Consider the following 27,874-nt stretch of genomic DNA (forward strand, 5'->3'; position numbering starts at 1 on the left):
TGCTGTCCTGATAGGTCATGGCCCATGTCCTGAAGATGTTGATCTGGTCCATGGATTATAGAGCTTTGTGGCAGCAGCCCTGGAGACCTCCCATCTAAAAGCTGCTGCAATGTGATCCTGGATTCTCTTGAACTTCTTGTTGGATATCTAGCTTCTGAGGAGGTCACCAACCAAAGTAGGAACTATGTAAGCAGGAATTGCAAGTTTTGCAACTGCTTTTGTTTGGAAATCCTCTTGCAGCCTTTGCAGTATTTGAATTTGAACTCTATGCTCTAGTCCAGGCTTACTCTGGGCACTTTGAACTCCAGGAGGAGGGGATGGGATCCATATAGAGTCTGCCAAAGGGATCAATAGCTCAGGAGGCATTCTTAAAGATGGCTTTTTTTTTTTTTTTTTTTTAACATTTAGGCTGCTGAAAAGATTTTTGGCTTACAGCTGCCTATTGCTCTCTCAACCCAGGCTTCATTTTCTGGGGTTACTTCTCTGGTCCCTGAGATGCAGACCAATGGAACAGAGAGGACTCCTCAACCCAATGCTGCTGCACTTGGGCCCTGGGATGCTTTGCAACTCCTTGCTGAAAATCTTGCTCTAAAGGCAACAGTGGTGACCTGATTACTCTTTGGGGCGTGGCCTGCTGTTGCTGTGAACATAGGGACTGTCCATTATTTTGAGGATACTGACTCTGCTGCTGTGACTGAATGGAGGGACATCCCTGCCCTAGATTCCCATGCCTCACATGCTTCAGAAGCGGTTCCTGGAACAGTGGCTTCTCTTGAAAATTATGAGGCTGTTGAGGCTGCTGCAAATGACGATACCAAAGACTCTGCTGCTGTCCTTGCAATGGTGAATAATAACAATGGGCCATATTCTGCTCCTCCTGCTGCTCCCCCACTCCATGTATACTATGAACAGAGTTCAAAAGGAAGGGGCTGGCATCCTGGCTTCTTCCTGCCTCAGGCCTGTACTTGTTAAAATAATGCATGGAAGGTATAGGAGGCTGAGCACACATTGATGAGCTTTATCATCTTGATCATCTTGATAATCCAAAGCATAGCCTGGTTCCTTTTCAATGCCTGGGTTGTCAGAGCCATCTGAATCCACCTGTTGAGAGGGAACCCAGTCCTCCTTCAGAAAGGAGCTGCCATCTCCGCACTCCTGGGCACAGGAGAAGCCCTGTTCAGTGCTGTATTTTGGGGCTTCAGCCTGGACATCCAAGAGGCTTGAAGGTGGGTGATCTTGCACAGGGTGCTCATGTAGTTTCCTAGCAGGAAATAATCTGTGTCTCTCTCTAAGTGGTCGTCGGGCTCTTTTGTTCTGGACCAGTTGCATTAAGTAGATATCACCTTGTTGTTCAAGATGTAGTGGAGAGGCTAGAGGGAACTGCCTGAAGATGCAGAGCTGTGTTCCAGTAGCCATGTTTCTTGATGATGACTGAACAATGATAAGCTTTCACAATGCGACTCTGTGATTGTGAAAACCTTGTGTCTGATGCTCCTTTTATCTACCATATCAACAGAAGAGTAGAACATATGGAATCAATTACAGATACATAGCAATGGACTTGTTTGGCCAGTTCTTCTCTGGTTGTAAAATCAGGGTAAGGATCCTCTACAAATTTATTGTTAAGGATGCTCAATTCTTCCTTAGTAAACTTATGTCTTTGTTTTCCTTTTCCTCTTCTCCACTTCGTTTCTCTTACTTGATTATGGCTATCCTCTAAAATCTAATTCACTGGTCTCTCCAACCATTCCCCCTTATTATTTTGAAGAGAATCCCAGGCCTATTTCATCTGATATCTCATTGGAAGCCATGTCGAACCTCGAGCCGAGAGTCTTTCTGAGTGATGAATCCCTTGTGTACGTTCTTATTCGCAGATCTCGGAACAAAATTCACATCCCGTGAATAGAAACGAGGCGGAGGAACGCAGGTTTCAGTCTGGCAAATCCAGGCTGGATAGGCCCCACCTTCCTTTCTAGCCACCCGCCGGCTTAGCCCCGCCTCCTTCCCTAGCTCGGGCCGGTTTAGCCCCGCCTAACCTTCCAGCCAATGGGAGATGCCCGCCCGGCAGTCTCGCTCTAGGGCGGTGGGCGGGGAAACGTGATGACGAAAGCGAGGGGCGGGCCGCGCTTTCGGCGTAAGGAAGCGTTCCCTATCTAGGGAGACGCCTTGGCCCGCAGTTAGGTAGAAGCCCCGGGACCAGCGGCCTCTGTCACCGGCGTTACCATGGGGGCCGTGCTGGGCGTCTTCTCCCTCGCCAGCTGGGTGAGTTTTGGGGTCTGGTGTTCCCCCTTCCCCCAGACTCGCAGTTTGTGGGAAGGGCTATAGGGAGCCTCAAGCCCAGTCCCGGACCGGCTTCGGCCCCTAGAGGCCCGGAGAGCCCCGGAATCTGGGCTGCGTTGGGCCTTCGGGGTTCCAGGCCCGAATCTGCGACGCCCCCAGGCCGGGGTCTGGCGGCTCTCCTTCCGGGTTTGTGGAGACCGCCGGGCCGCCATTGTTTACAATTCCTGTTGCTCCGCCCCTGAGAGCTTTCCCGGCTCCGGATTCCTCGAGAGCTGAAATGGACCGAGGAATGTGAGCTCCTGGGGCCTGGGATCGCAGGTTCGTTTCCGGAGCACCTTCTTAAGGTGGCGTCATTTAATTGGGGCTGGCTTGAATGTTTTTATCCCATATCACGGAACTTTGCCAGAACTACAGTATGTGATAGAGCTAGGATTTTAACCGAGGCCTGTCTGCAGTTTTAGTGCAAGGGAAAGAGGGCTTTGTGGATTGTTACTCAAAATTGCAAGGTAGGGCCTGGAACTTTGGGACCTTGTACAAGTCATATTTAGCTTTGGTTTCTCATAAGATGAGGATAACCATCCCAGCATTCCCCATAAGGTGAATATATGGATTGAATCACTGTGAATTGAATGCTATATTTTAAAAAGGAAATTGCTGTTGAATTTCTATGAGTTTTATTAAATCTCTATGAAAGAGAGTATGTGGAGTAGCCTCATATATCTGCTTCAAAGGAGTATGATTTCTTGAAATCCTTCCCTTGTTTCCTACTTTCCAAACTGATATATTTGACAATTTCTGAGGGACAGGATATTTTTCGTCCTTTAAGATTGTTGATCCTAAATCATAAAGGCATTAGAACATTTCGTAAATTCCTTGAAAGCAGTGGTTTTTCAATTATCTGGACCTTGACCCAAAGTAAGAACTACATTTTACACAATGATTTAATATACCTATTTAGACACAGAGTTTCATGAAATAATTATTACTTTTACTGACTGCTTTGCAATTTGTGTTTTATTCTATCACATTAAAAAAAATGCTGGTGTAACCCACTCGTCTGATTTTTGCTACCCATCAGGGGAACAAACCAGTGGTTTCCAAAACAAATAGATTTGTAAGAATTATGCTTAATAAGATCATTAGTTAAGCAGTGAATTGATAATTTGAAACAAATGTGCCTTTCCTATTCTGATCATCGGAAACATATTTTGGCTTGATTTAAAACTAAGATTTGAATTGACTCCATCAAGCCATTCTATTGGTAGTTGGTAGTCACGTACTGAATTTTAAACCACAGAATGAAGAAGATTGTTCTGGTTCATCTTTTTCTTTTTTGAAGCATTTTGGCAATTTATTTGGAGATGAGGAACAGTGACTTTTTGAGATTTTAAGGTGACCATAAAACTTTGGTTTTGTAAAACATATATATTAATCTTGTAATGGTGAAATAGCTAAAGCATCATCAAGTACAAGTAACTGTTTTAAAGTCAGCTCCTTTATGATTTGTAAAAGATCTGTTTTATAATTGTTTTAATTGTTTTCTTGCTTGGTTGAAACAACAGGTATTAAAAAACAGTATTTCATATAGAAGACTGAATCCGTAATTTATTATGTGTTATGCCTCATTACTATAAAAAAGTTTAGAGTAAAAGGTATGAAATGCAATTTTCTTTCCAATGTTTGCTTACAATGTGAACCCACGTTTTAACGGGGACCATCAGAAAGAATGAGAAGAAAAAAATCGTAGTTTGGAGGCGGTATGTTAGCATTTCTTACTCAAGATAATTACATGTAAGTGACAGAAAGCAATGTTAAGGGAGTGAGCAAGTCCCTTTGAGTGTCACAGGGGCAAAATTATGAACCGTGAACATTCCATCGTGTGCTGTTTCAGGGCAGAGACTGCATCTCCCTTCCATGCATCAGCAGTACCTGTCACACAGTAAGCCTTCAGTCACTTTTATTTGAAGGGATGATTAAACTTGGGTATTTTTTCATTGATAAACATATCAAAACAGTAAGCACAGTAGCCAGATAAAAGCTTCAGATCGAAGGACCACATAAACTCTGTACTTAATTTCTTACTCCCTGTTCATTCAGTGAATATTGAGTGCCTACTAAGGGCTAGGTGCTGCTCTCCTAGGCCTTTGGGATACTCGTTGAACCAAACAAAAATCCCTTTGCATGAAACTTACCTGGTTGAGGCAGACAATAAACAAGGAATATAACAAATGTTAGATAGAGGTGCTAAGAGAAAAATAAAGCAGGAAAGGAAGAGAGGAAATGTCAGCGTGTGGAGCAGTTGACAGTTTAAATAAAGTGAGTATGGAAGGCCTCACGGAGGGGGGATCATTTGCGTAAAGACCTAACGGAAGTGAGAGACTGAGCCATACTGATAATTCAGGGAAGAGAGTTCTAGGCAGAGAGAATAGCAATCCTGAGATGGGAGTGTGCTTGTTTTGTCCATTGGAAACAGCGAGGTGGAAACAGCGAGGCATTCAGGGTACCGGAATGAAATGAGTGAGGGGAAGAATAACAGGAAGTGAAATCAGAAAAGTAGCAGAAAATTAAATCATGGAAATACCCATTGTTTGGACTTGTGGCCAATTTAAGGACTGGCTTCTACCCTTCAGTGATATAAACTCCACTGCAGAATTTGAAAAGAGGAATGATGTGAGCTGATTTCTGTTTTAACAAGATAATTCTGGGTTGCCATGTAGAGAAATGATGATAGCTGAAGCAGCAAGTTATTGCTTTGAATCAGGATGAGAGTTAACAGTTGTTTGGACCAAGGTGATGGCAAAGTTTGCTTTAAAGTGTTGGGTTTCTGGATATATTTTGAGGATAGAGCTGATTTGCCAACAGATAGGGACAGGGGGTTGGAAAAAAGGAAGGCATTAAGAATGATTTCAGCCTGAGCAACAAAAAATAGAGTTGTCATTAACTGAGATAGGGAAGTGACATAACATATAGTAAGCTAAGTTTGTTCCACAGATGTTTATGTTTACTGAGTGCTTAATTGTGTGAAGGTGTAAAAGATATAACACCCAGTGGTCTCCCCTCAAAGTATTTATATTATCATAAATATTACAGATAAGTAAGAAAGCAGTTATGTAGATTAAATGGATTGGAAAGGAAAAAACATGGCTAAAGGGAAACAGGAGTATGAGAGTGCAAACAGAAATAAACCCAACCAACTAGTGTCATTGTTTTTGGCTGTTAAATGTCTGGGTTTCTATCCGTGGCCCGATAGACACTTGTTTGCCCCAGGTTGTGGTTAAGAGTCGGAAGCCTGAAGCCAGCTGATCAGTTTCCCGTTGCTGTTGTGATTATAAATAATAATGACTACCACCTTCAATTGAGCTTCTCTTCTACATATTAGGCATAATGCTAGGTCCTTTACATTCCTGACCCCATCTCATTCCTCCTGTAATAACTTGGAGTAGGTAGTATTATGTCCAGTTTTACAGATGAGAAAACAGCCTGTAAGAAGTTGAGCAGTTTGCTCCAAATCACAAGAACCATGGAAAAACTCACACAGGTAGCATCTACACATAGTAGGGATCATTACTGGGAACCAAACTGAGACTAGCACACAAACACCCTGTCCCCACTGTTTGTATCTCTTGCTTCTCTGAGTCTGTTTTACAGGCTTAGATTTTATAACTTGCTGAGGTAAAGTACAGGCTTAGATTTTATAACTTGCTGAGGTAAAGTGACAGAAATAATATTAAACCCAGGTCTGACCCAAGAGGCCCATGCTTTTCCCCATTTCCTCTACTACCTTTGTTCCATCCCCACCGCCTAACTTTTCTCTCAGTTAAAACTTGTCAGAACTTGGTTTGCCTTCTCTTCTGCCACATCTGTGTCGTGAAGGAATCCACAGAAAGAGGTTTCAGATGTCCCGCGGTGTATTTATCACAGGTGCCATGCCTCTGCAGTGGTGCATCATGCTTGCTGTGTAGTTGCTGTCCCAACATTAAGAATTCCACTGTGACCCGCTTGGTCTATGCCATGTTTCTTTTACTGGGCATGATTCTGTCCTGCATCATGCTGAATGAGGAAGTCAGAACTCAGCTGAAGAAGGTAAGTAGAAATAATAGTTCTCTTAATTTACTGCTTATATTTTGCAAAATTTTGATTGTAATTGTTGTTATTTACTTCTTCACTGGTAGGAGGGTCAGTCAAGTTCAGTGTAATTTGTTGGGTTTTTTCATTACTTTCTATGTAGAATATGAAGATAGTCCTTTCTCACAATATAAAAGATAGTCAGAATGAACATCTTCAAACTCTAACCTAACAGCTGAGAGAAAACAAATATTAAAAGAATAGCCCCAAGACATTGTCTTTTCTTGAATGTTTAACATTTAAACATCTAAGTTAGTCTACCTTTCACCTTTCTAAGGACTCATTCGTAGCTGGAAAATGGGAGATAACCTACCTCATCAGCAGAAAAGAGCAAAGAAGAGGGCGCTTGACTTTTATATTTAAAATGCAAGTTGTTATACTATTTGGTAACAAGATTGTAAGGGAATTGTAGTATAATTAGGAAAGTCCCACAGACATCCTTGCAGTGCTTGAAATAATGTTATAAATCCAGTGTTTTCTATAGTGGATTAAAGTCTTTGTTTAAATGTGGATATTCCAATCTCATTAAAATTGTGTTTTCCAGATTCCTGGATTCTGTGAAGGGGGATTTAAAATAAAGGTGACTGATATGAAAGAAGATGAAGATTGTGATGTGCTGGTTAGTTATAAAGCTATATATCGGATCAACTTTGCCTTGGCCATCTTTTTCTTTGTCTTCTTTCTCCTCATGCTAAAAGTGAAAACAAGTAGAGATCCCAGAGCAGCAGTACACAATGGGTATGTAAGATTTCTTATTAAACACCTATCACACAGTTCAGGCACTGTGCTAGGTACTAATATATATAGTGATTTCTATTGTTTAAAGGTAATTTTGTACTTCATGTATTTAAACAATATAGAAAAAGATAAACTGAATCTGTCTGGGCTACTGATTTGCTTCCCACTCCTGACTCCCAATTCCTCTTTTACATATATTCTAATTCTCAGTAGAACACTTAAAGGAGTTTTATACATTTTAGGTATATTATAGTCCCCTTTTCATAGATACACTAACTGAATTTCAGAGAAGTTAAATAAATTGCCCGAGATCTCTCAGACAGTGAGGGCTAAAGCTAGATTGAAACTCAGATCTGTCCAGTTCCAAATGACTGCCATACAATACAGTCATTACAGATTGTGGACTGAAAATTGGGTTTGTGCCTGGCTTTGCCTATACTGAGCTGTATGATTGTGGGGATATATATCCTACCTTGTAGAATAAGGAGTAAATGATAACTTTTTCCCCAAATGAATAGTTAATAGCTCCTTATTTAGCTTATTTAGCTAACTGTTCGTTTAGAATTCCCTAGAATTCCTACTATTAAGTGCTAAAATTAAGGAGTCTCTAAAGTTACACATTTCTCTTACTATGGATGTGAGTGTTTTATTCTTTGTGCTAAGGTTCATCCTTAAGTTGTGTGGAATACTGAATTAAGTATTCTCATATCAAATGAAGACATAAGCCCAGACAGTGGTGTTGGAAATCCTATTATGGCATTATTTTTGCGTTTCAGAAATTCATTTTCCCCAGCATGAAGAGTAAAGAGTAATACATTTTTATATTTTATATTTTTATATAGGTTTTGGTTCTTCAAAATTGCTGCCATTGTTGGTATCATGGTTGGATCTTTCTACATTCCTGAAGGTCATTTCACCACAGGTATGGCTCACTATTGAGGACGTTAATTATAAGATATACAGACTCCACATGATTGCATTAAAACTACATTTTCATTACTGATACTGCAGAACTGGCTGTTAAATGACATTGTGTCCAGTTTTGTGACTTGCTAGTAATATTAAGACATCAATTAAGTTTGTTGATTAAAGCCAGAAGGCATTCAGCCCCCTTCACAGCTTTTCTGAAACCACTTGTTAACCTTTTGCCAATATTTAATAGTTTACCTTCTCACTTGCAATACTAGGTTAATCAAAACTTGTCAACATAAGCACTGTAACTCTTGTGTTCCACTGTTCTCTCTTAACCTGCTGTCTTTAACATGGTACAAAGTGACGTCTGTGGATTTCCACTGTAATTTTCCCTTTCTAAAGTAAAGAAAAAGGTTTATCATCATGAGTACTTGGAATCGCAGGTAGGACATGACATTTTATTGGTTTGCCCAGAGTGATGCCATGATGAATCCCAGAGTGATTCGATCAGTGAGCGGAAAAGTATTTGCAAAGCCCCCTTCGGGGAATGGTGAGAATGGGGAGAAATTCAACTTCCCCAAGTTGAATTCTTTTTTTTTTTATTTTTTATTTTTATTTTTTATTAATTACAAAAATTAACTAACACATTTAGAAATCATTCCATTCTACATATACAATCAGTAATTCTTAATATCATCACACAGATGCATATTCATCGTTTCTTAGTACATTTGCATCGATTTAGAAAAAGAAATAGAAAGACAACAGAAAAAGAAATAAAACGATAATAGAGAGGAAAAAATTAAAAAAAAGAAAAAAAGAAAAAAAAAACTATACCTCAGATGCAGCTTCATTCAGTGTTTTAACCTAATTACATTACAATTAGGTAGTATTGTGCTGTCCATTTCTGAGTTTTTGTATCCACTCTTGTTGCACAGTCTGTATCCCTTCAGCTCCAATTACCCATTATCTTACCCTATTTCTATCTGCTGATGGTCTCTGTTACCAATGACATATTCCAAGTTTATTCCCTAATGTCGGTTCACATCAGTGGGACCATACAGTATTGGTCCTTTAGTTTTTGGCTAGTCTCACTCAGCATAATGTTCTCTAGGTCCATCCATGTTATTACATGCTTCATAAGTTTATTCTGTCTTAAAGCTGCATAATATTCCATCGTATGTATATACCACACCTTGTTTAGCCACTCGTCTGTTGATGGACATTTTGGCTGTTTCCGTCTCTTTGCAATTGTAAATAATGCTGCTATAAACATTGGTGTGCAAATGTCCCTTTGTGTCTTTGCCCTTAAGTCCTCTGAGTAGATACCTAGCAATGGTATTGCTGGGTCGTATGGCAATTCTATATTCACCTTTTTGAGGAACCGCCAAACTGCCTTCCACAGTGGTTGCACCATTTGACATTCCCACCAACAGTGGATAAGTGTGCCTCTTTCTCGGCATCCTCTCCAGCACTTGTCATGTTCTGTTTTGTTGATAATGGTCATTCTGGTGGGTGTGAGATGATATCTCATTGTGGTTTTGATTTGCATTTCTCTAATGGCCAGGGACATGGAGCATCTCTTCATGTGCCTTTCGGCCATTTGTATTTCCTATTCTGGTAGGTGTCTGTTCAAGTCTTTTTCACATTTTGTAATTGGGTTGGCTGTCTTTTTGTTGTTGAGTTGAACAATCTCTTTATAAATTCTGGATACTAGACCTTTATCTGATATGTCGTTTCCAAATATTGTCTCCTGTTGTGTAGGCTGTCTTTCTACTTTCTTGATGAAGTTCTTTGATGCACAAAAGTGTTTAATTTTGAGGTGCTCCCATTTATTTATTTATTTCTTCAGTGCTCTTGCTTTAGGTTTAAGGTCCATAAAACCGCCTCCAATTGTAAGATTCATAAGATATCTCCCTATATTTTCCTCTAACTGTTTTATGGTCTTAGACCTAATGTTTAGATCTTTGATCCATTTTGAGTTAACTTTTGTGTAGGGTGTGAGATATGGGTGGGCCTTCTTTCATTCTTTTGCATATGGATATCCAGTTCTCTAGGCACCATTTGTTGAAGAGACTGTTCTGTCCCAGGTGAGTTGGCTTGACTGCCTTATCAAAGATCAAATGTCCATAGATGAGAGGGTCTATATCTGAGCACTCTATTCGATTCCATTGGTCGATATATCTATTTTTATGCCAGTACCATGCTGTTTTGACCACTGTGGCTTCATAATATGCCTTAAAGTCAGGCAGCATGAGATCTCCAGCTTCGTGTTTTTTCCTCAAGATACTTTTAGCAATTCGGGGCACCCTGCCCTTCCAGATAAATTTGCTTATTGGTTTTTCTATTTCTGAAAAATAAGTTGTTGGGATTTTGATTGGTATTGCATTGAATCTGTAAATCAATTTAGCTAGAATTGACCTCTTAACTATATTTAGTCTTCCAATCCATGAACACGGTATGCCCTTCCATCTATTTAGGTCTTCTGTGATTTCTTTTAACAGTTTTTTGTAGTTTTCTTTGTATAGGTCTTTTGTCTCTTTAGTTAAATTTATTCCTAAGTATTTTATTCTTTTAGTTGCAATTGTAAATGGAATTCGTTTCTTGATTTCCCCCTCAGCTTGTTCATTGCTAGTGTATAGAAACACTACAGATTTTTGAATGTTGATCTTGTAACCTGCTACTTTGCTGTACTCATTTATTAGCTCTAGTAGTTTTGTTGTGGATTTTTCCGGGTTTTCGACGTATAGTATCATATTGTCTGCAAACAGTGATAGTTTTACTTCTTCCTTTCCAATTTTGATGCCTGGTATTTCTTTTTCTTGTCTAATTGCTCTGGCTAGAACCTCCAACACGATGTTGAATAATAGTGGTGATAATGGACATCCTTGTCTTGTTCCTGATCTTAGGGGGAAAGTTTTCAATTTTTCCCCATTGAGGATGATATTAGTTGTGGGTTTTTCATATATTCCCTCTATCATTTTAAGGAGGTTCCCTTGTATTCCTATCCTTTGAAGTGTTTTCAACAGGAACGGATGTTGAATCTTGTCAAATGCCTTCTCTGCATCAATTGAGATGATCATGTGATTTTTCTGCTTTGATTTGCTGATATGGTGTGTGTTACATTAATTGATTTTCTTATGTTGAACCATCCTTGCATACCTGGGATGAATCCTACTTGGTCATGATGTATAATTCTTTTAATGTGTTGGCTGGATTCGATTTGCTAGAATTTTGTTGAGGATTTTTGCATCTATATTCATTAGAGAGATTGGTCTGTAGTTTTCTATTTTTGTAATATCTTTGCCTGGTTTTGGTATGAGGGTGATGTTGGCTTCATAGAATGAATTAGGTAGCTTTTCCTCCACTTCAGTTTTTTTGAAGAGTTTGAGCAGGGTTGGTACTAATTCTTTCTGGAATGTTTGGTAGAATTCACATGTGAAGCTGTCTGGTCCTGGACTTTTCTTTTTGGGAAGCTTTTGAATGACTGATTCAATTTCTTTACTTGTGATTGGTTTGTTGAGGTCATCTATTTCTTCTTGAGTCAAAGTTGGTTGTTCATGCCTTTCTAGGAACTTGTCCATTTCATCTACATTGTTGTATTTATTAGCATAAAGTTGTTCATAGTATCCTGTTATTACCTCCTTTATTTCTGTGAGGTCAGTGGTTATGTCTCCTCCTCCATTTCTGATCCTATTTATTTGCGTCCTCTCTCTTCTTCTTTTTGTCAATCTTGCTAAGGGCCCATCAATCTTGTTGATTTTCTCATAGAACCAACTTCAGGTCTTATTGATTTTCTCTATTGTTTTCATGTTCTCAATTTCATTTATTTCTGCTCTAATCTTTGTTATTTCTTTCCTTTTGCTTGCTTTGGGGTTAGTTTGCTGTTCTTTCTCCAGTTCTTCCAAGTGGACAGTTAATTCCTGAATTTTTGCCCTTTCTTCTTTTTTGATATAGGCATTTAGGGAAGTAAATTTCCCTCTTAGCACTGCCTTTGCTGCGTCCCATAGGTTTTGATATGTTGTGTTTTCATTTTCATTCGCCTCGAGATATTTACTAATTTTTCTTGTAATTTCTTCCTTGACCCACTGGTTGTTTAAGAGTGTGTTGTTGAGCCTCCACGTATTTGTGAATTTTCTGGCACTCTGCCTATTATTGATTTCCAACTTCATTCCTTTGTGATCTGAGAAAGTGTTGTATATGATTTCTATCTTTTTAAATTTGTTGAGGCTTGCTTTGTGACCCAGCATATGGTCTGTCTTTGAGAATGATCCATGAGCACTTGAGAAAAAGGTGTATCCTGTTGTTGTGGGGTGTAATGTCCTATAAATGTCTGTTAAGTCTAGCTCATTTATTGTAATATTCAAATTCTCTGTTTCTTTATTGATCCTCTGTCTAGATGTTCTGTCCATTGATGAGAGTGGGGAATTGAAGTCTCCAACTATTATGGTAGATGTGTCTATTTCCCTTTTCAGTATTTGTAGTGTATTCCTCACGTATTTGGGGCATTCTGATTCGGTGCGTAAATATTTATGATTGTTATGTTTTCTTGTTTAATTGTTCCTTTTATTAGTAGATAGTATCCTTCTTTGTCTCTTTTAACTGTTTTACATTTGAAGTCTAATTTGTTGGATATTAGTATAGCTACTCCTGCCCTCTTCTGGTTGTTATTTGCATGAAATATCTTTTCCCAACCTTTCACTTTCAACCTGTGTTTATCTTTGGGTCTAAGATGTGTTTCCTGTAGACAGCATATAGAAGGATTCTGTTTTTAATCCATTCTGCCAGTCTATGTCTTTTGATTGGGGAATTCAGTCCATTAACATTTAGTGTTATTACTGTTTTTATAATACTTTCCTCTGCCATTTTGCCTTTTGTATTATATATATCATATCTAATTTTCCTTCTTTCTACACTCTTCTCCACACCTCTCTCTTCTGTCTTTTCATATCTGACTCTAGTGCTCCCTTTAGTATTTCTTGCAGAGCTGGTCTCTTCGTCACAAATTCTCTCAGTGACTTTTTGTCTGAAAATGTTTTAATTTCTCCCTCATTTTTGAAGGACAATTTTGCTGGATATAGAATTCTTGGTTGGCAGTTTTTCTCTTTAGTAATTTAAATATATCATCCCACTGTCTTCTTGCCTCCATGGTTTCTGTTGAGAAATCTACACATAGTCTTATTGGGTTTCCCTTGTATGTGATGGATTGTTTTTCTCTTGCTGCTTTCAAGATCCTCTCTTTCTCTTTGACCTCTGACATTCTAACAAGTAAGTGTCTTGGAGAATGCCTATTTGGATCTATTCTCTTTGGGGTGCACTGCACTTCTTGGACCTGTAATTTTAGGTCTTTCATAAGAGTTGGGAAATTTTCAGTGATAATTTCTTCCATAGTTTTTCTCCTCCTTTTCCCTTCTCTTCTCCTTCTGGGACACCCACAACACGTATATTTGTGCACTTCATATTATCATTCAATTCCCTGAGCCCCTGCTCAAATTTTTCCATTCTTTTCCTTATAGTTTCTGTTTCTTTTTGGATTTCAGATGTTCCATCCTCCAGTTCACTAATTCTAACCTCTGTCTCTTGAAATCTACCATTGTAGGTTTCCATTGTTTCTTTTCATCTCTTCTACTGTATCTTTCATTCCCATAAATTCTGTGATTTGTTTTTTCAGACTTTCCATTTATTCTTTTTGTTCATCCCTTGCCTTCTTCATGTCCTCCCTCAATTTATTGATTTGGTGTTTGAAGAGGTTTTCCATTTCTGTTCGTATATTCAGAATTAGTTGTCTCAGCTCCTGTATCTCATTTGAGCTATTGGTTTGTTCCTTTGACTGGGCCATATCTTCAATTTTCCTGGTGTGTTTTCTTATGTTTTGCTGGCGTCTGGGCATTTAATCGGATTTCCCTGAGTGTGAGACCCAGCAGGTTGAAAGACTTTCCTGTGAAGTCTCTGGGCTCTGTTTTTTTATCCTGCCCAGTAGGTGGCACTTGTCTGTCTGCGGGTCCCACCAGCAAAAGATGTTGTGGCTCCTTTATTAATGCCACTCTTGGTGTTTGGTTGGACCCAGTCCCTGCCTCTGTCGGAAAGTCCCTCCTCTCCCTCCGGGCAGCCACCTGTGGGGGAGGGGTGCTGGCCGCCACGGCCCGGGGAACTGCTACCGGACCTGGAAGCCGCCTGTGGGGGAGGGGCACCGGTGCCGGCCGCCACAGCCTGGGGAACTCGCCAATCCGAGATCTGCCGCTGGACCGGGAAGCCACCCATGGGGGAGGGGCGCCGGTCGCTGGCCGCTGCGGCTTGGGGAACCCGCCGATCTGAGACTTGTAGCCGGTCCGGGTAGCCGCCCATGAAAGAGGGGCGCTGGCCACCGCGGCTTGGGAAACTTACCTCTCTGAGACTCTCAGCCAGTCCAGGAAGGAGGGAGGGAGGGGCGCCGGCCGCCAGCTGCCGCGGCCCGGGGAAGCGCGTGCCACTCGGGGAGCTCACCACAGCGGAGTCTCGCTGACGGTCCAGACTGGGGTACGCTGTGTGTCCGGTCCCTGCCGTGGCCCCGGGAGCTGTTCTGCACTGTTCCTGGTCACCTAGTAGTTGCTCTGGAGGAGGAACTAAGACGCGCATACCTTACTAAGCCGCCATCTTGGCCCCCTCCCCAAGTTGAATTCTTGATAGTCTCACAAGCAGTGTGGACAACCAAAGCTATAGGCTGAGCCCCCAGTCTTGGGGTTTTTTCATATGAAACTTAACCCTGCAAAGGATAGGTCAAGTCTACTTAAAATTTAGGCCTAAGAGTTACCCCCAGGAGAGCCTCTTTTGTTGCTCAGATACGGCCTCTCTCTCTCCAGCCAACACAACAAGCAATCTCACCACTCTCCCCTGTCTACATGGGACATGACTCCCAGAGGTGTGGACCTTCCTGGCAACATGGGACAGAAATCCTAGAATGAGCTGAGACTCAGAATCAAGGGATTGAGAAAAACCCTAGAATGTGCTGAGACTTAGCGTTAAGGGATTGAGAAAACCTTCTCGACCAAAAGGGGTAAGAGTGAAATGAGACGAAGTGTCAATGGCTGAGAGATTCCGAACAGAGTTGAGAAGTTATCCTGGAGGTTATTCTCACACATTGAGTAGATATCATCTTGTTGTTCAAGATGTAATGGAGAGGCTGGAGGGAATTGCCTGAAAATGTAGAGCTGTGTTCCAGTAGCCATGTTTCTTGAGGATGATTGAATAATGATATAGCTTTCACAGTGTGACTGTGTGATTGTGAAAATCTTGTGTCTGATGCTCCTTATCAACAAACGAGTAGAACATATGGAATAAAAATAAATAATAGGGGGAACAAATGTTAAAATAAATTTAGTTTGAAATGCTAGTAGTGATCAGTGAAAGCGAGGGGTAAGGGGTATGGTAGGTACAATCTTTTTTTTTTCTTTTTTTGTCTTCATTTTATTTCTTTTTCTATTGTCTTTTTATTTCTTTTTTGAATGGATGCAAATGTTCTAAGAAATGATGAATATGCAACTAATTGATATTGTGAATTACTGGTTATCTATGTTAATGTTATATTTTGTTTGTTAAATTTTTTTAATTAATAAATGAATTTTTATTATTTACTGTAACACGGTTCAGAAGGTCATGTTCTAGGCTCCCTTTAGCACAGGCTATAACAGGTTTCAAAAGGCCTGACACCCAACAGAACATATCTCAGAAAAGACCTTTGAACGTGGAGTTGGAATTGTCCTGCTGTCCTGCTAGAGGCAGAGGATGTTGTCTTTGTCGTCTCTGTCTCCCTTGTTTGACTTGAGATCCGTTGAGAATAATGGACAGTTACACCCTGAAACATTGTCTGCGACTAAGCACAGTCTGTCCTTTGGGTCTGTAGCCTGGTTTGCTGTCGGCCTCGTGGGAGCCTTCTTCTTCATCCTCATCCAGCTGTTGCTCTTGGTGGACTCGGCTCACTCTGTGAATGAATTTTGGGTAAATCGAATGGAAGAACGAAACCCAAGATGCTGGTATGCCGGTAGGTGTCGCAACTCACCTGAGAAAGCCACACTGTGTTATGCTACAGTAAACAGTGTCCGATATAACCTCCATGGATTTAAATGTACGAGCTCCCCATTAAGATAATTTCCCAGTTGAGTCAATTATGAATTATATGTGTTACTGAAAGGGAGTAACACAATATAAATCACTGAATTCTCCCAATTCATTTATTTAGAGATTATTTAGGGTAATGTAATTAGATGTGTTTAGACAAGAAAGAAGAGTTGTTTTGTATTTGGTAGCATAGTCTTCGTTTTTACTACCTTATCTTCACATCTCTCTTGAAAGTTTTCTGGTAGAAAAATGGCACTTAAGATTTCTAGGTTGAGAGTATAACCTACAGTCTCCTAGGGATGGGGGATGGGGCACTTTAGATCTCTCTACTTACTAGGGGCAACCATTCAGCCATATCTCGTTTAAAAAAAAATAGCAGTTGTTGAGATTCTTCCCCCACCCTCTTCCCTTTTATAAAAGTAATAGATGCTCTGTATCAAGAACTTAGAAACATACTGTCACAAAAGAAAACAAATCTTCCATAATCCAACTATCTAGCGGTTACTCACTATTAATATATTAGTCTCTTTCCCTCCAGTTTTTCCCTATACATACATCCTTATCTTCAATGAATAGAAAAGGTAAAACGAGTCATAATATTTATACATACATAATACATGTACATGTAATATATGTGCTTTATTTAAAGAATAAATATGAAAACCTGCTTTTAGTCACCTGCAATTCATTTTTCTCTACAGTTGTAAGGTACATTTCCCTACCTTTTCTATATGTTTTTGCACATACATATTATTTTTATATTTAAATGCAAATAGAATCATCCTAGATATTTTTCCAGGGCTTGCTCTTTTCATTAAGTATATGATGAATATCCTTCCATGGCATTGAATATAAGTATGATTTAGGCACTTAACAACTGCATGGTATTCTGTGGAATAGATGTACCATATTTTTATATTTGTTGGTCTCTTAAAGTGTTTGTTATGACTATTTCTTTAGACAAAGGATTTTTAAAATAGTCTTTATCATCTATCGTTACGGGTTGGGAATCCTGAAAATCCTTTACTTCATTCTAATAAAGATTTATTTTCTTTATTACCAATTCACTTACTTTTGTCTTCTATAATTCATTTTGGATCACTCAGCTTTTAGAAGAACTTAATAATGGGTTCTATATTGGCTATATTTTGGAGTAGCTATAAGTAGAGAAATTTGGTATTAACTGAGCGCAACATTGCTACTGCTGGTCTGAGGATACTGTACATTCTGCTTTATTTTTTTTCTAATTATCAGAGAGTTACACAGCTAATTGTTGATTATTCATGTGACTAGAAAGAAACATTAGCTTAGATATTTGAAAATAACAAATGAGGGCGGGCCGCGGTGGCTCAGCGGGCAAGAGTGCTTGCCTGCCGTGCCGGAGGACCCCGGTTCAATTCCCGGCCCCAGCCCATGTGAAAAAAACAAACAAACAAACAAAATATAATAAAACAAGAAAATGTTTAAAAATGTTTCCCTTTCTTCCTCCCTTCCTTCCTTCCATCCTTCCTTCCTTCTCTGTCTTTCCTTCCCTTCCTCCCTCTCTCTTTAAAAAAAAAAAAAAAAAAAAAAAAAATAACAAATGAGCCACTTTCCCAGCTCAGGAATAAGGAATGGATTTCAGTAGCCAGTGGCTGCAGCAGAAACATTGATTAAAAAGATGCCTATAACAAACAAACAATAGGGGGGTGATAAGGGGTTAAAAAAATGGGTAGATTGCAATATTAGTGGTCAGTGAGGGGGAGGGGTGGGGGTCATGGTATGTATGAGTTTTTATTTCCTTTTCTGGAGTGATGCAAATGTTCTAAAAATGATAATGGTGATGAATACAACTATGTGATGATATTGTGAGCCATTGACTGTATACTTTGGATGAACTGTATGTCCATGAAGATATCTCCAGTTAAAAAAAAAAAACAGCTGTATTCAGCTAGTGATCAAACATGTGCAAAACATCAGCTGATATCAGCAGAGCTCTGTACCCAGCCTGTAGCTGACCACAGACACATGAATGAGCCCAGATAAGATCAGAAGAACTGTCCAATCAACCATAGACAATGAATAATAATAAATGCTTATTGCTTTTAAAAAAAAAAAAAAGATGCCTGTCTATTCTCTTTTCCCCTAACATCATCCCTGACATCTGAACTGGGCCATTTTGAGGGCCCAGAAATCTTCTAGGTTTCTAATGTGCTTACAGTGCACATTATTCAACATATAGTTAGTGTACTCTATCTAGAATGATCAGATATCTGGCTACCCAACCCATGAAATAAAATTAGGTATCCAGGATGTGAATTCAGTTGCTTGGTGAATTTTGGAATGTAACCTTGAGCCATCTTGTAACACAACCTGAACGTAGACCTTGGGACTCTTGTAATTTCTCGGCAAATTGTTGCTCACTATAAGAGTAAAATAATGCCCCCTTTTAAATGGAGTAGAAGAAAATTGGTTTCCATTTATTAGGTTTATTTTTATTACTATTGTGGGCATTTATATTGGTTTCCCTTTTTTTTACAGTTTTACTGTCTGTCACAAGTGTCATTTATATCCTGTCAATCATCTCTGTTACGTTGTTCTACATATACTACACCAAACCAGATGACTGCACAAGCAACAAGTTCTTTATCAGTATTAATCTGATCCTCTGCGTTGTGGTTTCTGTTTTATCAATCCATCCAAAAGTTCAGGTATGGTTGTTTTCTGCTGCTTCTCCTACAGAAGGTTTTAATTAATGCCAAGCTTAAAATCTAGATAACTTCAGAATTTGTACTTCTTATGAAGGTGTTTAACTCATAGGAGTGGTTCTTATGAGTCATTGGCCAAGAAAATTTAGGGAACTCATCCTAGAAAAAAAATCATTGATTTTATTTATTTATCTTTTTTATTATTATTATTTTTTTACATGGGCAGGCACCGGGAATCGAACCCGGGTCCTCGGGCATGGCAGGCAAGCACTCTTACCTGCTGAGCCACTGTGGCCTGCCCAAAAATCATTGATTTTAATGTTTAAAAATAAAACTCTTAAGTTTTAAATACCATATTTTAAACAATTCATAGAGTTTTATATATGAAAAGAGCATCCTCTTAAAAATAAGAAAGCTGAAATCACAAAAAATGATGTGACATCTGGTTAGTTAGTGACAAAGCTGAGTTTATACTGTTTCCCTTACACCACGGAATTAGAAAAATCAGAGCCTGTGTCTGATACACAAAAATCTCCAGGGTGATGAGCTATCTTGAAAACCATTAGTACAACATGCTTCGTCTTTCTTTGTTCTTTTGCAAGCTAACTCAAGAAATTGAAAGGTTACTTATTATCTTGGAACTGTCAAGCAGAATCAGAAGGTGTCTGTTAATAACAGTTCACGAGTCCCAGAGGATGACTGGTTTTTAGAGTCAGCCCTTGCAGTCCCTGTGGCATTGTTTTCCTTTTGATTCCCTAGGAACACCAACCTCGTTCTGGCCTCCTGCAGTCCTCTGTCATCACCCTCTACACCATGTACCTCACGTGGTCAGCCATGACCAATGAACCTGGTAAGGGAATTGGTAGTAGTACATTCTATTGATGAAATGCAGTAGGAAATTACTCCTTTGGTAGGAGCTGGAAGAAATGCTCAACAAACAAAACAAAGCCCCTAATGTACAGTATGTTACTATATGTCTGAAAACTCTTCTTAGCTGACAGCACTGGACTTTATCCTGGACTAAGTCAGACTGCCTAAAATCTCTAGACAAGGGCAGCATTATTCTACAATTTGCAGAATTACTTTAACTGGCACTAGAACAAACAAAAGGAGCTGGAGGCAATCTCCTTTTGTAGTTACTACAGCATTATTTCTCTATAAGATATTCTGTGGATTTCTTTTAAAGTTAAACATTTATTACAGATCCCCTAATGATTCCTATGTAACCGTATACAAGCAAAACCAGGGATAAACTCCTTGTGCCTAAAGCCTCTATATAACTATAGAACCAAAAAAACTACAAAACCAGTAAAGTCAAGATTGATATTTGTGTAACCTGACAGATACCTTATTGTTTCTTAAGTCATTAGTTGCCGCATAGATACTGGTACTGACTGTTAAGTTTCAGATTCTTCTGTGTCTGATACTCGCTGGTTTCACAACGTGACTGAACAATGTATGATCCTACTCCTCAGAGTCTTTTTTGGAACAGGATGAGCTGTTAGTAGGGATATTGAGACATTCCCCATTTTCAGGTGGCCCCTGCAACCCCCACCTGCTGAGCATTATCAAGCACGTGGCTGCACCAGCCTTGGCTCCTGGAAATTCAACTGCTCTGCCCCCTACCTCTACTCCACCATCAAAGGGCGGGCCTCAACTCGATGTAGAGAACGCTATCGGGCTGCTGGTCTTTGTTATCTGCCTTATATATTCTAGGTAAGTTAAAAGGCACTTAGGACGAGATCGCATAGTGTGAAGAGGCTATTTTATTTTCAAAAAGCAACTGAGAAGGAAAAAACCTTCTTACCTCTTTTTTATTGAAACCTTCCTTTACTTAACTTAGTTACCCAGATGTAATGTACTTTTCTTAAAGTTCAGTAAATTCTGTCATCAGTTAATTCCCCTGCTTCACAAAGATACCTTCTTTCTTTAGGAGGATAAAGTCCTCATCTGACCATAGATCAGTGAGCATTGTTTTTAACATGTGTATTTCCTGATTATTTTAATACCCTATCATTGTAAACTAAACAACCACAGAATTAAATGCATCTAAAGTTAAAGTAATCCAAAGATACCAGAGATAACCAAGTTTATCAGTTTATATACATCCTCACCTCTGTTTTTGTGTGTGTTTTTTTTCTCTCATGGGCAGGCACCGGGAATCAAACCCGGGCCTCCGGCATGGGGGGCGAGAATTCTGCCACTGAGCCATCGTCACCCCACCCCTCGTCTCTGTTTTTATTGATATTTTCTACTTTTTAAACAATGATTGTATATGTGACTATTTACAATAAGAAATAATCAATAAAAATGATCGAAGGATGAGTTTGTTTATATAAACTATGAGTTTGTTTATATGAACTAATAAAAGAGAAAAGTAGGAAATGAAAGTATCCTGTCCTTCCAAATCTACCTCTCCCATGATTAGCATTTTGATGTATATTATTTCAGGCTTTTTCCCCCTTCGTTTCCTTCCTTCCTTCCCTCTATCTGTCTAACACAGATAGATACAATTTCATATATAATTACGTGTGTGATTTAATATATAATTATGTATAATTACATAATTTTATTTATACCATTTAATAGATTTAACTTTTAAAATAAATTAGAGGCATATTGTATAAATACACATACTTTTCTGAAACATCTATTTGTTGATATAATTTTGACAGCTTTCTGTAACATTATGCATAGATTTACCTAATTTTTTTAAATGATTGCTTAGAACTTGATTTGGCAAACCAAAGGCCCAAGGGTTAGCTGTCTGATTTTGTAAATAAAGTTTTACTGGCACACAACCACACTCATTTGTTTCTATTTATCTGTGGGTGTTTTTGTTTTTGCTTTTGGCATAGCTTTTTTTTTAATTGAGATATAATCTACATACCGTAGAATTCATCCTTTTAAAGTGTATAGTTCATTGGTTTGTATTATATTCACAGAGTTGAGCAGACCTTCACCACAATCAGTTTTAGAACATTTTCATCACCCTGAAAAGGAACTCTTTCCCCTTAACAGTCACTTCCCATTCCCTCTTCCTTTAGCCTCTGTAAACCACTAATCTGCTTCTGACTCTATGGATTTACCTAGTCTGAACATTTCTGTACATGGAATCATACAAAATTTGGTCTTTTGTGACTAGCTCCTTTCATTTGCTGTTTTCAGAGTTTATCCATGTTGTAGCATATGTCAGTGTTTCATTCTTTTCCATTGCTGAATATTGTTCCATTGTATGGATATACTACATTTTATTTACCCATTTGTCACTTGATGGATATTTGAGTTGTTTCTATTTTCTGACGATTATGAATAATAGAACTATGAATATTTGTGTACCAGTTTTTGTATAGATGCATGTTTTCAGTTCTCGTGAATATAGAAGTGGAATTGCTGAATCATATGGTACCTCTGTGTTTTAACGTTTTTGAACTTTACAAAGTGACTGCATCATTTTATAATCCTGCAGCAATGTATGAAGCTTGCAGTTTTTCCACATCTTCCGTAGTACTTATAATTGTCTTTTTAATTTTAGCTGTCTTATAGTAGGTGTGAAGTGGAATCTCAGGTGTGTTTGAGTCACATTTCCCTAATAATTATTGATGTTGAGTACCTTTTCATGTGCTTATTGGTCATCTTAGTATCTCCTTTGAAAAATGTCTATTTAAATCTTTTGCCCATTTTAAATTAGGTTATTTGTCCTTTCTATTGTTAAGTTGTAAGAGTTCTTTATAGATTCTGAATTCAAATCCTGTATCAGACACATAATTTGCAAATATTTTTTTTCTCATCTTGTGTATTGTCTGTTCACTTTCTGATATTATAAGCACAAAAGTTTAAGAGTTTTCATGCTTGCATTTAGGTCACTGATCCATTTGAGTTAATTTTTGTGTATCGTTTGGGGTAAGGAACCCAGTGTCATTCTTTTGCATGTCATCCAGTTGTCCCAGCACCATTTGTTGAAAAGACCGACTATTCTTTCTCCATTTATTTGTCCTGGCATCCTTATCAAAAATCAATTATCCATAAATGTAAGGGTTTCTTTCTGGACTCTCATTTCTCTATTTTTCTGTATATTAGCCTCTCACCAATACTGTACTGTTCAGAACACTAGCTTTGTATTAAGTTTTGAAATCAGTAAATGTGAGTCCTCTAACTCTGTTCTTTTGCAAGATTGCTTTAGCTAGTCTAGGTCCCTTGCATTTCCTTATGAAATTAGGATAAACTTGTCAATTTCTGCAAAAACAGCAGCGATTTTGATGGGGATAGCGTTGACTCTGTAGATCAATTTGGGGGAGTTTTGCCATCTCAGCAGTATTCATTCTGATCCACGATCATGGGTTGTCTATCTATTTACATCTTTTTAAATTTCTTTCAATGATGTTTTATAGTTCTTAGCATACAGCAAGTCATATATTTCTTTTGTTACATTTATTCCTATGTCTTTATTCTTTGGTTTTGTAAATATAATTATTTCCTGATTTAATTTTGGGGTTAATTGCTGGTATATAGAAATACAATGGATTTTTGTGTGATTGCTCTTCTGTCCTGCAGCCTTTCTGAACTAATTTATTATAATAATTTTTTTGTGGGTGTGAATTCCTTAGGATTTACTCCATAGAAGTTCAAGTCATCTGCAGATTTACAATGGTTTTACTCTTTTTTTTTTCAAGTCTGGATTCTTTCCTTTTTTTCCCCTAGCCTAATTGCTCTGGCTAGAAACTCCAGTATAGTGTTGAATGGAAATGGTAAGAATGGACATCCTTGTCTCGGTCCTCATTTTAGAGGGAAAGCCTTTCAGTTTTTGTCTTTTAAGTATGATGTTAGCTGGGGGGTTTTCATAGATGCCCTTTCTTGGGTTGAGCTCCCTTCTCTTCCTAGTCTATTGAGTGTTTTTATTATGAAAGTGTATTAAATTTTGTCTAATGCTTTTACTGTTTCTATTGAGATGATGTAGTTTTTGTCCTAAACTTTTAGTGAGTACCTGCTGTGTGCCAGAGATGCATAGATAACTAAAATCATAGTTAAAGAGTTTTTTAGATTACAAGAGAGACAGGAATTTAAACAGCTCCTTTCAACACAGTATAAGTATTGTGGCCGAGGGAAGCCTAGGAGACGGTGGGAATTCAGGAATGTCTCTTAACCCAGCCCAGTGAGAGGGTGATGTCAGGGAGGGTTTTCTGGAAGAAATCCCACACAGTCTATTGAATTAAGGGTGAGTTAGATAGCTGGGTGGTACATACTAAGTAAGCATGAAAGAGGCATTTGTGAATCTTGGAGGTAGACACTGAGAGAAAATAGTATGTTATGGGGAACTCCTAAATGTTTAAGCCACTGTAGAATAACTGATGAGAGGACTCTCTGTCTCGTGACAACAGACAACAGCCCCTAACTTTAAGCAAGGCCTTCAGAAGGCCTTTAACTCAGTCTCTGAGGTAGAGCAGCTCAGAAATTACCTTCATGCATACACGCCAATGGCAGCAGTTCATCATCATGGCCCTTTTCTGATTTGTGTTCCTTGGGATCATTTTCCAGCTTCCGTACTTCCAGCCATAGCCAAGTGAGCAAGTTGACCCTGTCAGGGAGTGACAGTGTGATCCTCAGTGATGCAGCTACCAGTGGTGCTGGTGATGAAGATGGACAGCCTCGGCGGGCGGTGGACAATGAGAAGGAGGGAGTGCAGTACAACTACTCCTTCTTCCATCTTATGCTCTGCCTGGCTTCCTTGTACGTCATGATGACCCTGACCAAGTGGAACAGGTAGGAGGCATAAACCAAACAGGTGACCAACCTCTTAGCCCCCTGCCTGCCTGTAAAATCTCCATCCATTGTCCTCACTTCCTAGTCCTCTTCTTTGCCCATATTTTGGAGTTGTATCCCATGTGACTCTTTTATGAAATCTTACTGACTTCTCCTCTTGTTTTTAAAACCCACTTGAAATTCTTGCAGTGCAAATTGTGGGGAGTTCTTCTAGACTTAAGTTACTAGAGAGCCAAATTTGTGACATAAAGCAATCCTTTCCCCCCTTGTTCACCAGTATTTTTCTGTGTCTAGAGATGACCATATTCAAGTGTTCTGATCAAGTAATGTGCAGAGGAAGGGAAGTTTCAGGAAGGCCATTTCATCTAGACTTTTGCCAAAGACAAGAATAACCAGAAATTCTAAAGAACCTTACCAAGGAGTAGACTAGCCGGGGTCTTTATGCAGGCAAGGAGATAAAAGCCATCTGAAAGACAATCTCCTGCTCCTAAAAACAGAAAGCAGCAGCTTCATCAGGTCTCCTCTAGAGCCTTACTGGGGGGTAGTACCAGCCAACTTTCCCTGGAGACTTTCTTGGCTTTGGCTGGGGGGGTTGCTGGATGCTGATATCATGAGGAACCCCTCTACCTGACTCTATCCTGTTTTCTTAGCCCCCATGCAGAGTTTGAGAGTATGACCTACACGTGGCCAGCTGTGTGGGTCAAGATCGTCTCCAGCTGGGTCTGCCTCTTCCTTTACGTCTGGACCCTTGTGGCTCCTCTTGTCCTCACCAGTCGGGACTTCAGCTGAAGCTCTGAGTGGAGACCATTCAGGAGACCACTGAAACCCATAAAGGTCTTCTATGCTGAACACTCATATTCCTCTTATTTTTGCTTCAACTAAAATATTAAGTGAACGCTTTGCAGATTTGTCTATACCCCAGATTATAAAAGATGGCATAATTCTTGATGCAGGATCTAAACTTTTCATTTATATTATGTTTATTTGTAAGGATATATTGCAAAAGGAACTTTTTTTTATGTTTTAAAGGGAAGTACAGGTATGCTGTGAAGAGTTCTTTATAAAGTACTGTAGGTTCCTACAACCTTAAGATATAAGATAAAAATGTTGGATATTTGAGGCCATCAGTATGTTTCTATTGCAATATCCTTAAAAAAGCAAAAAAAAAAAAAATGCATTTATATGAAAGCCCTAATTCGTGAGATAAACAAAGCACTCTGTATTATTGCTTAAACTCTCAAGAGGTGTAGCATCATAGTATTTAGGGAAAGGAATATGTGTGTGGGCCCTTCCCCAGGAGATTGGTTGCTGATAAGGCTACTGCTTCGACAGTTTTTTTCATTTTCTTTCTGTTTTTTACACTAACAGCATTGATGCTGCTCCTTGATTGTAGTCCATGGCTTTGGCAGATATGTTCATTTCAATACATGCTTTGTAGGTTTTGCTAAGTGAAGATTTACTTGGGAAAATACTGCAACACTATTTAGTCTATGTAGTTTACATATTATGAGTGTGTAAAATTAAAATGCATGTGAATTTATTCCATTTGTACTGTAAAGGTATTTTATTAAAATAGACTTTACTTTTTAAGGCCCTTTCTTTAACAGCTTTTATGAGTTAGCAGTCATTCTTCATTTTTGGGACTGATATGGGTAGTCAGGTTTATTAAGCACCTAGCAGGATGGTCTTTTTACTGAGTGTTCTCCACCAGGCAATGTTTAGTTTTAGAGATACAACTGTAAACATGCTATCTTGGACTTAGGAGGGTGAAAATGAGCAGACAGGCAGGGGGTTACAATGTGGTATATAATAACTGCTTTGATTTAGGAATTGTAGAGGGCTCAAAGGAGGGAATGCTGAGGGTGGGGACAGTGTCATGGTAGGCTTTCTGGATGAACAGTGTCTAATCCAAAAACTGGTAGGAATTAACTAAGAGAGAAATGGGGAAGTAGGAAATCATTGCTGAAGGGCAGATGAAACTGCATTTTAAAAGCTGGGAGATAAAAAAAAATGTTCAATAAAGCTACAATGGGGTGAAGTGAGTAGGAACTATGTTTTAAAGAGCTTTGGAAACCACACTAAAGCATTTGGACCTTATGTTGAGTGCAACAGGAAGCATATCACAGTGATAGGAACAAATTTTGTCTTCAGTCACTGTGGCTGATATATTGAGAATGGATATAAGATTGATGAGACCATGGGGCTTCATATTAGTATGAAATAGAGAAGTGAAAGTAGAGATGGGGAGAACTTGACAGCTGAGAGCTACTTAGTAACTAAAATTTGTAAGTTGACAGTTGATTGCATATGGAGGGAGTAGTAGATTCTGGAGTGATTCTGGTTTAAAATGGACAGATGGTAGTTCCTTTTATTTAGGCAAGAAACGAGGAGCAGGTTGGATTAGAAGGATGAAGGTGGTCATTTAAGAATGGTTGTAAGCAGAGGCTTGGGAGTCAGACCATTTGCACCTCAGCTTTGCCATTTTCTCGCTGTCAAACTGGTTGCTGAAGAAATATTTGAGTATACCCTGTGTTTTGTAATCTTGACCTCGGGCAAATGACTACCTCCTGAGCCTCGGTGTTCTCTTCATTTTTACAAGACATTATGTAGTACATAAGATTTTTAGAGAATAAAGTTACTTTGCAAAGTTTTTAAACATTTTAAGTACTCTGACAGCAGCTACTAATCAATATCTTCTAAAATGAGCCTGGACAATGTTCAAAGCCAAAATTTGAGGTGTTACTTAAGAAAATTAAGCAGACGAAACATAGAGGGGACACTCTCAGCTGGGGTGGTGGTGGTGGGGGGGGAGGGTAGGGAAGCAGGGCTTACTATGACTTATCAGAACCACTGTCTTTCATTCCAGTAGCTTATGTCAAGGGTTCAGAGATAAAGTTGCAAGGGATTTGGGGGGACAAGACGGGAGATTTAGCCATTTGTTTTATCAGTGTGAAGCAGAGAGAGATACTCCATTTTCTTTAACAGAAGAGCCAGTTAGACTGTGACCTTTGAAGGCCATAAACTTAAAAAAGATAACAGTGCCCCACCTCCACCTTATGTAATTGAAAACAAAAGCAGTGCAAAACTGTAAGATGTGTAACAAAGTCCAATAAAGTTTTGATTTTTTCTCATGATGATAATTTTGATATTGACATAAAAATTACTTTAACATATTGGGGGTGAGGGGTGCGCCGTGTACCTCTGCTTGATGGAACACTAAGAATGAGTTAAGTCTGCCTGTTGGTAATAAGCCCAATAAGTTTACTCAACACTCAGGT

General features: G+C 39.0%; 1 protein-coding gene across 2 annotated transcripts; it reads left to right on the forward strand.

Annotated features, from left to right (window-relative positions):
* The first annotated feature begins 2,096 nt into the window (after positions 1 to 2,096).
* On the forward strand, positions 2,097 to 27,730 carry SERINC3 (serine incorporator 3). Of its 2 annotated transcripts, none has more exons than XM_077168107.1 (10): positions 2,097 to 2,262; positions 6,202 to 6,363; positions 6,950 to 7,143; positions 7,986 to 8,065; positions 15,935 to 16,072; positions 18,670 to 18,839; positions 19,596 to 19,686; positions 20,372 to 20,552; positions 24,372 to 24,596; positions 25,247 to 27,730. In XM_077168107.1, exons 1-10 carry the CDS (start codon positions 2,224 to 2,226, stop codon positions 25,383 to 25,385), a joined length of 1,419 nt encoding a protein of 472 aa, XP_077024222.1. In that variant the 5' UTR covers positions 2,097 to 2,223; the 3' UTR covers positions 25,386 to 27,730. The 2 variants fall into 2 exon arrangements, with proteins under 2 accessions (XP_077024222.1, XP_077024226.1); XM_077168111.1 differs by lacking the exon at positions 2,097 to 2,262 and adding an exon at positions 2,486 to 2,598.
* Positions 27,731 to 27,874: the final 144 nt, after the last annotated feature.

This window comes from Tamandua tetradactyla, chromosome 1 (assembly GCF_023851605.1).
Source record: "Tamandua tetradactyla isolate mTamTet1 chromosome 1, mTamTet1.pri, whole genome shotgun sequence".
Classification (NCBI taxonomy): Eukaryota; Metazoa; Chordata; class Mammalia; order Pilosa; family Myrmecophagidae; genus Tamandua; species Tamandua tetradactyla.

Coding starts and splice junctions, on each gene's coding strand:
- SERINC3 (XM_077168107.1), top strand. CDS start 2,224: ATGGGGGCCGTGCTGGGCGTCTTCTCCCTCGCCAGCTGG. Junction 8,066..15,934: donor TGAAGGTCATTTCACCACAG/GTATGGCTCACT, acceptor TTGGGTCTGTAG/CCTGGTTTGCTGTCGGCCTC. Junction 24,597..25,246: donor ACCCTGACCAAGTGGAACAG/GTAGGAGGCATA, acceptor CTGTTTTCTTAG/CCCCCATGCAGAGTTTGAGA.